Source organism: Diprion similis, chromosome 13, assembly GCF_021155765.1.
Source record: "Diprion similis isolate iyDipSimi1 chromosome 13, iyDipSimi1.1, whole genome shotgun sequence".
Taxonomy (NCBI): Eukaryota; Metazoa; Arthropoda; class Insecta; order Hymenoptera; family Diprionidae; genus Diprion; species Diprion similis.
Window position 1 is genome coordinate 8599627 of NC_060117.1, and position 14987 is coordinate 8614613.

Here is a 14987-nt window from a genome sequence, read left to right on the forward strand (position 1 = left end):
CCCGACGGAACGTGTCATGCGGGAATTAGGTAGATTTTTTCGAACTTATTGCGCAGATCAACATACCAAATGGGCTAAATTTATACCTCAGATAGAAACTCTCTTGAATATTACGACACATTTCAGCACAGGATACACTTCACACGAGTTACATTTTGGTGAAACGCCTACAGATCAAATAAAGAAAATTATTAAATATCCTGATACAATACCAATCGTCCATCAAACCAAAATCGTACTAGCAAGAGAAAATTTGAAGCAAAGTTTTCAAAAGCGTAAAAATAATCAAAAGGTCAAACGAGTAATTGAATTGAAAGTTAATGATCTGGTATTATTTAAAGTTCCACTACCATCCAATGCACTAAATAGAGTGACTCGTAAATTTTTCCAGATTTATCAAGGACCATATAAAATAGTAAAAGTAATTGGACGAAATGCATTTGTATTATCTGATCCACAGGATTTAGAGAAAATTGAAGGTACATATAATAGAACTAATCTAAGAAAATATCAACACATTTAGCAATTTGCTATCTCGTCACAAATCTAATCGTTCCCGATCTTCACTACATCATTGTGTAATAATTATACGTAAAAGTTTAATAAATCTATAGGTATGAATGACGACGGATGTATCCTTATAGTATAATTTGAATGAAATCCACTTTAAATTATCGATGATGACTCACTAAATTGAGTCTGATATAAAAGGATAACCCATAATTATGAATTGCAGACAATGTACAAAGATTATATTATTACGAAGTATGATTCGTCAGTGTACAGCAAGACCATCAACGAAAAGGAAATCATGTATATATATTAGACTGTATCAAAAAATTTTACGATAAATCTATTCTTTCGAAAGTTATTTGAGGTCAAACATCAACAAAGGACCTCAAATAACTTTCGAAAGAATAGATTAATCGTAAAATGACAAGAGACCTTTTTTGTGGAACGTTTCATTTCCCACAAAAACATGTATAAGAATTTTCTGTACGACGCGTCGTTATCTAGTTATAAAAATCGCAAGGAGCGAGACTCATTTTTGCCATGTTATTCTCATGGAAAGTAGAAAATCGCGATGAGGCACTTCTTAGTATTAAAATTAAGAGCTCCCATTTTAACAGGCGCCTTTTTTCGGTATCCTGAACAATATTTTCAGTATATTTTTCAAAAAAAAAAACAGTCAATTTTTTTGATACAGTCTAATGTATATACTTATTTAGAAGTTAAGAAAATTTGTTATTGACAACGCAAAATGAAAATAAATAACATAAGGTATGAATGGAATATGAATGAAAGTGTATGACTTTTATTTAGCAGATACGCAACAAAATAAAAATAAGGGGGGGGGGGGGGGGGAATGTGAGATTCAAATATTAGCGCGCTAAGCTCGACGAAAGTTTAAGCACGGCGTGGATGAGTGGGTGGAAGAATGGAGATACATAAATAGCTTTGACCAGGCACTCTGCGAGAAGGCGCTCACACGATCAGTGACAACGATAATAGATATTCCTCGTAGAGTCGTATTTCAATTTCAATTTAAAGTCTTAACAATTTCACTAAATGTAACGTATCGTCGATGTGACAATAGGACAAAAAACAGGCAGCAGATGCGAGCGTCGTAAATTTTTACGATAACATTGTTGCAATACTAACAAAATTCTCATGCTTACGTTCAAATATAAAGTTATCCCGGCGTTTGTAGTTTCATCTAGCATAGATTGATGGAACTATGAAGTAGCCTGTTCGCTATATTATTCTTACGTTTTTACCGACGGGGTCAAAGTGAACGTAGCAAATTTGCTACAGTGGCAATTAAAGGGTTAAATAAATGAAAGCGACGAATGAATGTGTAATAATCTCGCTAATACAAATTTTTGCATTTAATTTGCCATTAATTTCAATATATCTGTTTGTAAACTGTGAAACTGTATGACCTGATTTAACATAAAATTTTGAACTAACATAATTTCGTTGCAATGGGCATTAAGTAGAACATAAGATTTATTGGTTCGATTTTTTAGGTATCAAAGGTGAATGAAAACTTATAAACTGTTTCGCTGCAGTTCCGGCTCTTTGAGGGTGGGGGGTTCTTCTCAGAACTATACATTACAAAACCCAATGCATAATTCTGTGCAATAGAAAAAAGTTAGATTAACCGGTTGATTGTCAGCGTATTTTCGAGTTTTTGTGCCAAAACTGGTAGAAGCATATTCTATACTAAAATATACGAAAATCGGTTTTAGGGGGGTTTTTGGTGCAGTCGTCTCCATTTCTAAACTTAGTTTTTGCTTTGCACCGTGTTAAAGGGGTAAAAATAAGGGTTGAGGGTGAAATTTACGATTTTACAAAAAAATTTAATTTGGAGGTTTTTAGGAACTCATTCCATTCCTGAACTTGATTTTCACTCCGCAGTCCCCTGAAGGGATGAAAAATAAGGGTTGAAGGTGAAACTTTTCAGTTTCTCCAATTCCCAATAATACAAATACAAATCCAATGTCAGATTCATCAAGTTTAAATAGTAGATCCGAAGAACGTGAACGCCAAAATATAAATTCCTAAAAATATATTATTGTTATTTTCGTTTACTTGAGTTGAAGATACTAAGTTAAGCATGAAAAATACATACCTATACTGCATAGCATTATACGAGTGTGAGCTTGATTGCCAAATAACCGATGTTATGTTGTATGCAGATTCTCCATGCAAGACCGTTGTATACTATGACGGTAACTGTATCCAAATCTATATGGATCTTAAATCTATGGTACAAGCATGTGAAGTTCTCTTGTAGTAATTGCACGTCAGTAAGTTACGGTACGGAAATCGGCAAACCCGGATACTTTTGCTCAAGATGCTTCGTTTTACAGTCAATTCAAACAATCACCCCCTAAAGCGAATACTCCAACACCACAGCCGTCTATTCTCTAACACGCTGATTATTATTATTCACAGTTCTGCTACCCAAAATTACCGCCATCAGGTTTTAATCTCGGTTTTAATTCATGCTTCACATGTGAATCCTGATTATTTCAAATGCAGGAGATGTTGGGGGGGGGGGGGGGGGAGGGGGATCTCTTTATTTCCACTACATCTATAGAGGGTGCGCCAGGTGACATGAGGTGATGCAGATGTCTGTTAAACATGTCTGCCAGCCCCTCATCGCAACGTAATCAATTTTTCTCCAAAAACTGTTAGGTAATGATTCGTTAGTAAAGATTCGTAACCAAAAATTTGACGCTGGTATATATTTCAGAATCGAGATTTTCCGACTTTTAAGCTCGCAAAGTGATTAGAACAGCATGTATTTTTCTTAGAATCGTACGCACAGATTCGTAAGCCGATGGAAAAAAATCCTCATTGTTGATTAAAATTTCGAAAATTCTTTTTCCAAATCGCAAAAACGAAGTTTTCTCTCAATTTGATTTTATTTGGTTAGTAAATTGCTAGTAAAGATTCGTAATCGAAATTTGACGTTGATAATTATTTCAGAATCGAGAATTTTTGAGTTTTCAGTAGGGTGGGGGGAGGGGGGCATTACGTAACGCTAAAAACTCGAAAAATCTCGATTCTGAAATATTTACCAACGTCAAATTTTCGATTACAAATCTTTCCTAACGATTCACTAGCTAACAGTTTTTGAAAAAAATGATTCCGTTGCGATGGGGGGCTGGCGTAACAGACACGTGATGCAGTCCCTCAAACCCGTAGTAGAGAATTTTAATTTTCTACTTTGATTATCAACTAAAAAATATGTATCATATCAACCTGCTTGTCGCATTTTTGTTTCACTCCCAAATAGATACTAATTCCATAATATTCTTTGAAGCCTTTGCAATATTCCATCCGTATATCAGCCATCGCATTTTACGCTACAGCCGAGTCAAAACTAACACGTTCAATTAACTATACATTGCATAAAAGAACTGTACTATCATAAGTCTGCGAAACCACATCGAGGCCATTACACTTCATACCGAAATACAGTAACTGCAGCATCATATCTCAACACTTTGAATGCGAGAGGTCAATTGATCAGATCATTGTTATTACAAAGTTGTTGCCGCTGTCTTTCATTATTATTCTCAATTTACGCTAAAATACGAGTTTATGACCAGTCGTTTATGTGCATCAACCACCATTGACCCCGTCGACCGCTTTATATGCAGAAGTACTACATGGGATCCCAACCAATAAGCGTCCTGAAGTAAGTTATTACCAAGAAAAAAAAACTAAACTTTAGTTTCATTGTTCTGATAACCCACCTGTAAACCCCCGCCTCCATTTCCAATATCACAATCATTGTGCGAGCTGAACACCGACGATCTACGCAACCTTTTGAAAACATGACTCAACTGCAAGATTTGGTAAATATATATGCATTTGAATTTTACAGACGAACATCCTAATTGATCAACCTTCTTCGCAGATTCTCTTATAACGAGGTACTACTGTAGTGGGAACGCACTATAGAGCGTGAAAATAAGCTTGACTTGTATTTTTTCATAGTGATAAATAGTACATAAAACAGTTGAAAATCGCCAGTATAATAATTAAACCTGAATTTTCATCGTCTAGGCAGTCGAAAAATTGTTTAAAACATAGCGTTTTACCATTATTATCAAGTGATTAGGTTATTTGCATTAAAATGTCGCCGTTACGTTCCTCTTCTTATTGTTCTCTTTGTACTATTACTTTATTAATCTTCTATTTATTTTGTCTTATAGCACTTTTGTTGATTGTTCTCGACGATTCTTACATACAATAAACCATCTTGATACTTTTGTATTATTAAAACGAGGTAATATTTGATCATTGCAACCGATAATGTCTAGAATCACGGGAGTCCTCGGCTGACGACTATACAAGTGCGAATTGACCGTCATTGTCGACAAAATTAAAAATTCTGAAAACTCAAATTGTACTCAGGGGCTCAGCATCCCGCGTCATTTCAATCTTACCAAAATATAAAAAAATACACGAAGCTACCGACACACTTAGGATATACGGACACGACTGCGTCTTATTGCAAGGCATCATAGACGTCTACTCTTCAATGGCAGTTTGAGACACCCCGAGACATATTGCAGTGATCGGCGGTACGTCCTCCCATCAAAGTAACTTGGATAAACATAAATAAACAAAAACGACAACGTCAAGGTGTTACTGACTGAAATTATCATCGCTGAACAAATACCAAAAAAAAATAAACACATTCACTGCTACTCCTTGCCAATGCTACGGACACGGTTCCATAACTGCAACATTTCTTCGTCAGGATTAACACCAGTAGAAAGTTCAGCGCGAATCGATAGATAATTCTTTGTTGTGCTTGTTATTGGTTTCCATTTCACTGTGATCAGATCATCCTGTTGCGGAGTTGGATCCCTACATCAATGGAGAAACATCATCAGTCCTAGTGTCCCTTTTTAAGTTGGTCACCAGGGCCAATACTTGATTTGCAACTTACCCAGTCTTTGCGAAGTCCGTCCACATTCTGAGAAATCTTTCGGAAATCACCTCTTCAATCGAGCCTGGTTTAAGGAAATTCAAGTCGATTCGGTGGAGGTGAAAGAGATAAACGAGCTCGTCAGCGTGTGCAGCACCTGAAAAATGATCCTCAGTATAGCTCACGGTGTTGGTATCGATGATGCGAGGTGATTTACGGATAATTGTACACACCTTTGACTTTTACTTTGGTAAGGTGTGAACCGAAGGTCACTTCGGCTTCGTGGGAGAACCGATACAGGTAGGTAGGAGATTTGGCTGCGGTTCGAAAACTCACCACGTCATGAACACCAACAACAAACTGAAGATCTCCCATGGCTTGGACGAACTCGTCAGACGTCTCCTTGGTAACTGGCCTATCCCCAAGGTAAAATTTTCTCACCTGTTTTGCGGCGTCCAACACCTTTGATGGAGGCACCATGGTTAGTCCACGAGATAATGAAGCCTCGAAGTGTTGATCGAGTTTCGAAAAGTCATCCGCAGTTGGTCCTGTACAAAATGCGATGATCGATTTTTGAGTTCATAACTTGATTTTTGAAAATCATAAAAGTTCGAGTCGTTCGTGGATTGTCCGTGATTAATGGTAATGGCGGGTGACATTAGTTATGATGAGTAATGCTTCAATCAAAGTATACATGTGGCAATCAATGGACAAATTGGGCCATCGGTATGGAAAAATCTGCGTCGAAATTTTTTTTTCAAACATTTTTTGAATTCGAATTAAACTTTGTTTAATAAATAATTTAATTTTGGATTAACTTGTTTTTTTTTTCAAGTAAGCTGTACTGATCCCCTTAAAACAATGATACTATCAGCTTCCCCGATAGCCCACCATTAGCATCGATTCTTACACATTCATGTAAGACGTAACGTAGCGTTTATGTTAGTTCGGATGTTCCTAATTTTTTATACATCACGGTTACGATAAGAAGTACGGAATTACTATTTGCAGATGAATTGCAATTCTGATTTGTTAACAGAAATCTACGGTAACGACTAGGCTTGGTATTTTGAATTTTATGATGGCAGTTATGATTAGGGTGAATTTCGTCAAAGTGACGGTTACGAATAGGCCACAATATAAGGAGTACGACTGAGATTACGATTTAAATGGGTCACGAATACGATTTGGTTCCGATAACGAATTACGAATACGATTACGATTTTACCTGACTACGATTATGATTTTGGCTGACGACTTTGTTACGATAAGGAATTGCGATTTGGTGTGGAATAGCGGTGTATAGGAATAACGAATTTATTGTATTGGTTAGAGAAATCACGCAAAGATAAGATTGATGGGCAAAGTAAATCTCACGAGAAAGCTGAAGGACTATTATATGGTGCTGGGATAACTGACTAGTCAGTAAATCACAGCATCATACATGCCGAAACTTGAAACGCGATTATCTCAAAAACATTTTTTTCTAATGAGTTGAAAATCGGTGTACACGATTCGTCAAAAACTATTAGACCGATCAAGCTCACACTTGGCACATGTTTTTACGATACTAACGTCCAATTTGATGAACCTAAGACCGACTGAAAATTATCAAAATAAACATGTCTTTGGCTGGGTCAAAGTTTGAAATTTTTTGTTCTAAGGCTTCCCCGTTAGCCAATAATCATTATTTTTATGATATTATTGGTTTATAAAGTGACTACGTGTTTACACTAATCAATTTTTTTGCACGGACTGTTTCAGATAATCCTTCGAAGTGCTGGAGTGTACACCGCATTCGGCCGCCCTTCCGAATGGTTATATCTCCGCGATTTTTCATTTTTTTCAAGTAAAAAAAATAGTTCTGAAAACTCGAATTATCTAATAAAGAGTACCCATGACCTTGAAAAAATGTGTACATTCCTCAGTCTCCAGAAAAATCATAAATATCGACTGAGATTTGGCGTTCCATTTGATTATGGATTACCTCAGTATTGGATTGGATATTGACGACTACACTGGTTAGATGGGTTTAATGGTTGGATTGTAAATTAGCTGCGTTATTGGATTTTGATGGTTATGACTGTGCTGTGTTTTCCGGTTTAAAGACAAGGTTTTTGCTTTGGGTTAATTCTGTCTAGTAACGCGGTGTTACCGTCAATAAAAGTTTGCAGACTAGTAATTAGAAAATAGATTTTTGATCGGTTTCGACTGCGTAGCGTAAAAGCTTTGCAAATAACTATAGTTCGTATCATTTAGGATGTACGATAATTTTAGGCACAATATTTCTTTTTTTCTCTTTCTTTCTTACTCAGCAACCCTCGTAAAGAGTATTCTTTTAGCTTTTGGTTTTCTCATGTCACGTTCGACACGTTAGTTGATTGCGATGAGTCGGTTCTGAAGTACATCTTGCGAGTGGTTATGCTCAGTAATTTGTGTTAGTTGTAAAAATGTTGCAATGTATAGGGAAAACCGTCTTTGATTACGATAAGTTAGATTGTCATTTTGTTTGACGAGCGATCGTGCTCATTGGAATATATTAGATTAAGTGCAATATTTTGTTCTTTCGGTTACGGCATTCCAGTTTGTTAATTCGCAAAAAGCGAAATCATTTTTGCTTAATTTTTTTTATGATTGCCATAGCGTTCTGAAATTCATCTGCTTTATTATATTTAATTTTGTATCGCAAGAGTTTTCAAACAATACCAGTTTTCTTTTATTTTGTCATATTAGCGCTTCGTGTCGAGTCTCTCTCTCTCTCTCTCTCTCTCTCTCCTCAAATTACTCCACCATACTGAACTAGCCGAGGCATAGCGATAAGACCAAGAAAGGTAGTTAGAGAAAAATCAGTGCAGCGATGCACTTGGTATCCAACTAAAATTAATTACGTTTGAATATCTGATCGGGAGTTATAGCAGGTGCTAAATTGTTTTACTTCTGGATTCGCTTTTGTTGGGTTCTTCGGATTGGCAATTGGCACTCGGTCTAATATCATTCTCACTGTCTATCCATTCTTATAGCTAAAGAATTTTCTAAGAATGATTTTATGATTAGGTTTATTCTCTTGTTCTACAAGCTTACCCAGAAGGTGAACTACTCCCTCGTGACTATTATATCCAATCAGAAGGGGCACGTCGTGTGCTTCTGCAGCGAGTTCAATGGCAGGTCGTGGTAGAAACGGTTCCGAGCTTTTGTCGTCAACGGTGGGTGCAAATGCGAAACCGAAAACAATTTTTTCCTAGAAAATTTTTCCTACGTAAAACTTCATGACACCGTTTTAAAACATCATTCAAAACAAGACGTCACGAACCTCTGGTGTCAAAATCTTAAACTGAGAATCGGCGAGCTTGTGAGCTGGAATAGTGCGCAGAAATTTAACAATCTCGTTTGGATCAGTGGTCTCCTTTCCAAAATGGGCAGCAACACGTTGAGCGATTTCTGCGGTCTTGAAGGCGCGTGCCCACGGGTTTAATGCCACGCCACTTTGGGAAATTGCCTTGTGGAAAAGACCTGAGCAAACAAGTAAACAACCAGTATTGAAATAATGTCAACCAATTAAATAGTAAGACTGCAAAAGACCTAAAAAAATATCTGAGGCATGTGGTGATCGAACCCATTCCGCATGTTGAATTGGTTCATTACTTTTCTCATGTACTGCAAGTAATTCACAGATTTTCTTGAAACTTTCATGCACCTTTAGTAAGTGGTGACAATAACAGATAGTGTATGCACGCGCCACCAGCGCTTTCTCCAAATATTGTAACATTGTTCGGATCACCGCCAAATTGAGCGACGTTTTCCTTTACCCACTTGAGACCAACAACTTGATCCTTCAGTCCCATGTTTCCCGTCGCCGCTTCGTGATCGAGTTGTAAAAAGCCTAAAAAAATGAAAAAATTCTTTCTACAAACGCTCTTTGGAAAAGACACAAAAAGCTGTGTGACATCAACTGACCAAAGATTCCAAGCCTGTAATTCATGCTCACGTAGACGATATCCTTTTTGATCAAATAGTCTGGACCGTAAATACTGGACCCTGCGTTACCCCACAGAAAACCTCCCCCATGAATCCACACCATCACGGGTCTCGACCCCTTTAACGACGTGGTCGCTACATTGATGTAAAGACAGTCTTCCTCCCCTCTGATGTCGTGAGTAAACTCATCAAGCTGGGGACACTGGGGACTTTCTTCCAAAGCGTCCAGCACCCCAGTCCATGGCTGCTTCGGTTGAGGGTCCTAATAAATAGTAAAACCGGTTTTGGTGAGAACTACCTCACCTTTGATGAAAAGTATCACTACTAGATCACCATAAATGAGTATGTTTGAAGATGGCGTGAAGCAGAAATTGGTGATGCTATCTATACCGGGTCAATTTCTTGGAGCTTAAGGTGCTTATAAAGAAGCGTCGTACAACTCGAAAACGCGAGGAAGCAAAACTCCTATACCGCTCAAGCGATTAGAGTGAAACTTGGGCAGTTAATGCCTGATTTTGGCAAAAAGTGGATCGTCTTTTTACTTCTCCAAAATTTTGGAAAAAATTTGACAGATTGGTTACCACCCACAGAAATTGGCCAAATTTTCACAGTTGTACTGAATGGATCGAACTATCCGGTATGATGCCACTCGGCGGTGATGAAACACACATTTTGAGCCCAGTCCCATGAGATTTGATGATGAAATGACGAAATGGCAGCTGATCTGGTTTTCGATTACGAAGAACACTGAAATCTCATTTTGGCGACATTTGTTACCGACATTACGCGCATACCGGTAATGTAAGTTCCAGACTGCCTTGCGGAAAATTCAACTAAAATAACTTAACTAAAATCAATTCGACTAACAATGAGTTTTATAAAAAGAATTCAGGTGGGACACAAGTTTCTCTTTTGCTTCTTCTAGAAGTTTCTTTTTGTTAAACTGTTTATAAAATTCCTATGATTGATGTAACCACGATTTTTTAGATATTTTTAGATTCTTGACCGAATTTTGTTATAAAACTCATTGTTATTCGAATCAATTTTAGTTCAGTTGTTTTAGCTGAATTATTTTTAGTTGAATTGTTTTAGTAGAATTGTTTCAGTTGAATTGTTCTAGTCGAATTTTCCGTTCTTATTTCTTTCGAGCAAGACATTGGGCGGAAAAACTATTAGCCTTAGCCATATGCTTTCGCAGACTTTTTTGTTGCAAACTTGAAAAAATTGAATTTCTCGTACAGGATTAATTTGTGGATGTTAATTGAGAAACGTCTCAACGTTTCAGTGTTTCAATTTCATTGTTTCAAGTCCCCAAAATGGGAACGACAAATTTAAAAAAAAATTTTTTGTCACCTGATTCAAGATTTTTAAATTCTTAAACCCAAAATTAACACAGGTTTTAATCGTGAGCGCATCATCGAATTGGTGAAACCGAACATTTACAAGTAAATTGACCCTTATTTGCCGCTTACGATTTGATCCTGTATTAATTTTGGGTTTAAAGATTAAAAAATTCCGAATTAGGTAATAGAAAAAATAGAAAAAAAATTTAGCCTACGTTTTCCTTAACGGGGGGTGTTTTGTGTCGTTCACTGGATTTTTGATGATTTTTGATGATTTTTCAATACAGGCATTCGCAATCGACTTCAAATATTTATAAAAAATAAACGGTTTAGTAAGAAAATTTCAAAAAAATTTCGTTCGCGTTTTTTAACGAGTAGTACGTTAGAAAAAAACATTTAATGATTTTGAGATGGTCGGGGTTTAACACTATGTCTATAACAAAAGGTTTTATCGAGATCAATGTCGTTAAAGAAATGCGATGAATAAGAAAAATGATAAAAAAAAGAAATCGTGAACGTAACCAAATGATGAAATAGTCGTAAATATAGTACAAACAAAAGCAGATGAAAATGACGTAATATCGGTGCCAACTACGGTCAGAGATCGGCAATATCCGAAGTTTTTAGTATTTACTTATTGCTTTTTGAAAAGTATCGAATAAGATCAATTGAAATATAAATTTTTTTAGAAATAAATTATGCATTCGAATCATTGTTACTGAATATTTGAATATTTAAGAATTAAAACAATAGCACTATCAATTATCTAAATGTTGTTTTATTAAAGATAGAAAAGTTACTAATTATTAGAATATTCAATGGTCAATACTAAATATTTTTGATTGATTCGGTATTTAGTAATTGATAGCCAATGCATTACTAATGCATACATACAACAATATACCATAATTACTAATGTATTGGTTGATGATTATTGAACATATTTCTAATTAGTAACATTCTATTATGAATTATGAAATATTTCGCAAATTAATAATGTATTGTCTATCAATTACCGAATACTGAATCAATTAAAATTATTTAATATTTACTATTGCATACTCAAATAATTAGTAACTTTTCTATGTTTAATTATTCAATATTTAGATAATCGATAGTAGTATTGTTTTAATTCTCAAATATTCAAATAATCAGTAACGCTGAATTGAATAAATAATTTATTTTTCAAAAAATGTACATTTCAATTAGAGTTTTGATTTAATACTTTGTAAAAAAAATAATAATAAATACTACAAATATTGGATTTTACCGATCTCTGAATACGGTTACATGTCCGATGAACTTGCGACAAAATAACCCCCAACGAAATGACTCAACACGAGTATCTCAGTATAAAAAAAACTCAAACACAAATATCCCAGCAAAAAATAACTTCGAAGGTACCACCGGCAGCGTAGTTCGTTCCGCTGGTGTGTGTGGTTTATACATACTTTATACATACTGGAATATTTATGTTTGAATTGTTTTCTATTGGAATATTTTTCTTCGAGTTATTTTGTCGAATTTATGCCGCGGTAATTAAAGATTATAAATGACATTCGTAATCAATTAGTCACTTAACTAACAGTTTGGTCATTCGTGAAAGCAAAAGATGCGCTAGGCAAAGGAATATGTCAAAGTTTCTAATGAGAATAAAGTAATTGGATAATGACAGCAAGTTATCGAAAAAGAAAATATAAATACGAGACCAAATCAGCTGAGGGGCGCGACGTGAATGAGGAGTGTCCTGTCCCCGTGCCGACACTTGTTTAAATATACAATTTGTTGACCGGCTTCTCTCTCTTTATCGCCATGCTAACTTCAGCTCTATATACAGGGTGACCCAGTACTCGTGGACCACCGGGCACTGACGGATTCCTTGCAAAGTAATAAGACTAAAATTACTCTTGACAATTTTTTTTTAAAGCAACGGTTTTTGAGTTAGAGCCGGTTGAAGTCCACCAACCGAGCCCTGCGCGAGGCTAGCGGACACTACATCGAGCCCAGCTACACTAGCCTCGTACGTGGCTCGCGCGCTCGGTCCCATCTGCGCCGTGATTGGTGAACTTCAAACGGCTCTAATTCAAAAACTGTAGCTTTAAAAAGAAAGTGGTAAAGAGTAATTTTAGTCTTTCTGAGTTGTTTTCGCCGATTTTACCTAATCTATTGTCCAGGGTCCTTTTGTATTCCCGGCTTTTTCAAGATTCCTTATTCTAATCCTATTTGGTATTTTTGGACTATTTGCTTATATCTGTACTTAAATATATCGCTGGAGTCTAGATAAGGCATTCGAGTTGACTAAAGGATTGTGTGAACTAGAGAACAAAAAGACGATTGGAAGCGTCGCCTGATATCGTTACAATTGTCCTCTGGCAGGTAAATAATTTGCATAAAAAATTCCATTAGTATCGTTAGATAGAATGTCGAAAAATAATTGACACGTATTTTTTTCTTTTTTAGATTTAACGTTCCGTAACCAAGATATAGCAGTTTGAAATTGACGCGTGACGTCAGAATGTTACTAGATATAGATATACTAAAATGTAATACATGTATAACATTATGACGTCACGCGAAATTCGACTCGCTATATCTTTGTTGATGAACATCGAATTGAAAAAAGGAGAAATACATGTCAATTATTTTTCGACATCCTATCTGACGATACAAATGGAATTTTGCATTCAAATACCTACTTCTCGATGCACTTCGGGTTTCACAGCTCCAATACATTTCAATTTGAAACATTGATAAAAAAGCGGCATGCGTTCTACGAAATCGCAATAGTAAATTAATTTGCGATAGGTGCACTTTGATATTTTACATTTTGAATGAAGTTTCGGCATCGAGAAGAATTTCAATCAAACTTCTGAAGACACCACATAAATTGGTTTTCAATTTAATTCAAGCACTGCACTTGTAGGCACGTGCAAAAACGTATCGTTAATCTCTATTCTCCATCTCATCACTTAACCACATACCTTGAATCGCAGCTCGCCCACCGGAGGCTCTGCGTAGGGAATGCCCTTGAATGAAATAAAAGGGAATCCATCCTTGGTCTTCGTTTCAGTGCCGCAGAGCGATCCCTCCTTCACGAGAACAACTGGCCGAACCATCTCTGAGTAGTTCGTCTGATAGACAAGCCGCATAGCATGTGGTTAGATTGTAATAGCTTGATGCCCCCTCTTCGCGCCACCTCATCTCGCGTTTATTTATCAAGACGCCGATGAGATAACTCCGTTACATGACGAAGCACCAGCCAGTGTTCAGAATATGATGTTATTTGCGATTTTCGTACACACTCTCACGTAATTTCTTCTGTCGCTGAATGAATAAGGCTCATGCCAGGCTCTTATAGAACGTTTAGAATCGGCTTATGAATTATTTGCATGTGGCAGTATTAAAAATGTGACCTTCTCAGATGTCAGTGGAGAAAAAATTTCAGTATTTTTATAGCTGGGCAAATTTAACGAGGTGATAGTGTAAATATTGGAGTTTTCAATGACGTGCCGAAAAAGTGAGGTTGACGGTTAAAATTTAAAAAAAAAAAGGCCAATGAATAATGCTGCGATGAATGTGCTGCCTAACAGGAGATCGACAGAATGTAACTTGCAGTGTCAATATAAGATTATTTTTCGACATTTCAGAATCGCAAGCTATAGTCTTAATACCTGAAAATCGAATAAACTTCAAGAAAAAAGGGTACGTTGACGATAAAATATTTCTGAAAGAAGCAGTCAAAGTAGAGAAAACTTAGATGCTCCAAGGTCACACATTTGTAACGCTTATGACCATGAGATGCGGCAAAATTGCAAATAAACGGACAGTACAACAATGCAAACAGTTCGACCCGCAGCTGACATACACGATCCACGCGCGACGCGCGCAACTTCGTGTTTATTTTGTTTCCGAGCCCTGTCCCCGCACTTCTTATATTAAAACTTCTTGAACATTTTTTTCTTCCCTTCTTGGGGTGCCGGCCCTGGACCCGGATTAAGCTTTGTTGCAAAATTCTTGATGGACTTTTTTAATACCTATGCCGAAAAAAATAATGTATGGAGTACGCACGTAAACTGTTTATCGGCTCAACCGATGATTTCAGCACGCTTTGATTCGCCTCCGGCCTATGGCTCGGATGTGCTGAAAACATCGGTTTCACCGATAAACACTTGGTTTTTGTCCTAGCCAGATAAACTACTATTTTATAGTTACTT

General features: G+C 36.5%; 1 protein-coding gene across 1 annotated transcript; it reads right to left on the reverse strand.

Moving 5' to 3' along the window:
- Positions 1-4865: 4865 nt before the first annotated feature.
- LOC124414193 (juvenile hormone esterase-like) lies at positions 4866-13931 on the reverse strand. Its single transcript, XM_046895167.1, has 8 exons — positions 13755-13931; positions 9410-9692; positions 9150-9335; positions 8766-8965; positions 8537-8693; positions 5689-6003; positions 5477-5612; positions 4866-5394 (listed from the first exon to the last, which is right to left on the reverse strand). Exons 1-8 carry the CDS (start codon positions 13920-13922, stop codon positions 5229-5231), a joined length of 1611 nt encoding a protein of 536 aa, XP_046751123.1. The 5' UTR covers positions 13923-13931; the 3' UTR covers positions 4866-5228.
- Between the last annotated feature and the right edge of the window lie 1056 nt (positions 13932-14987).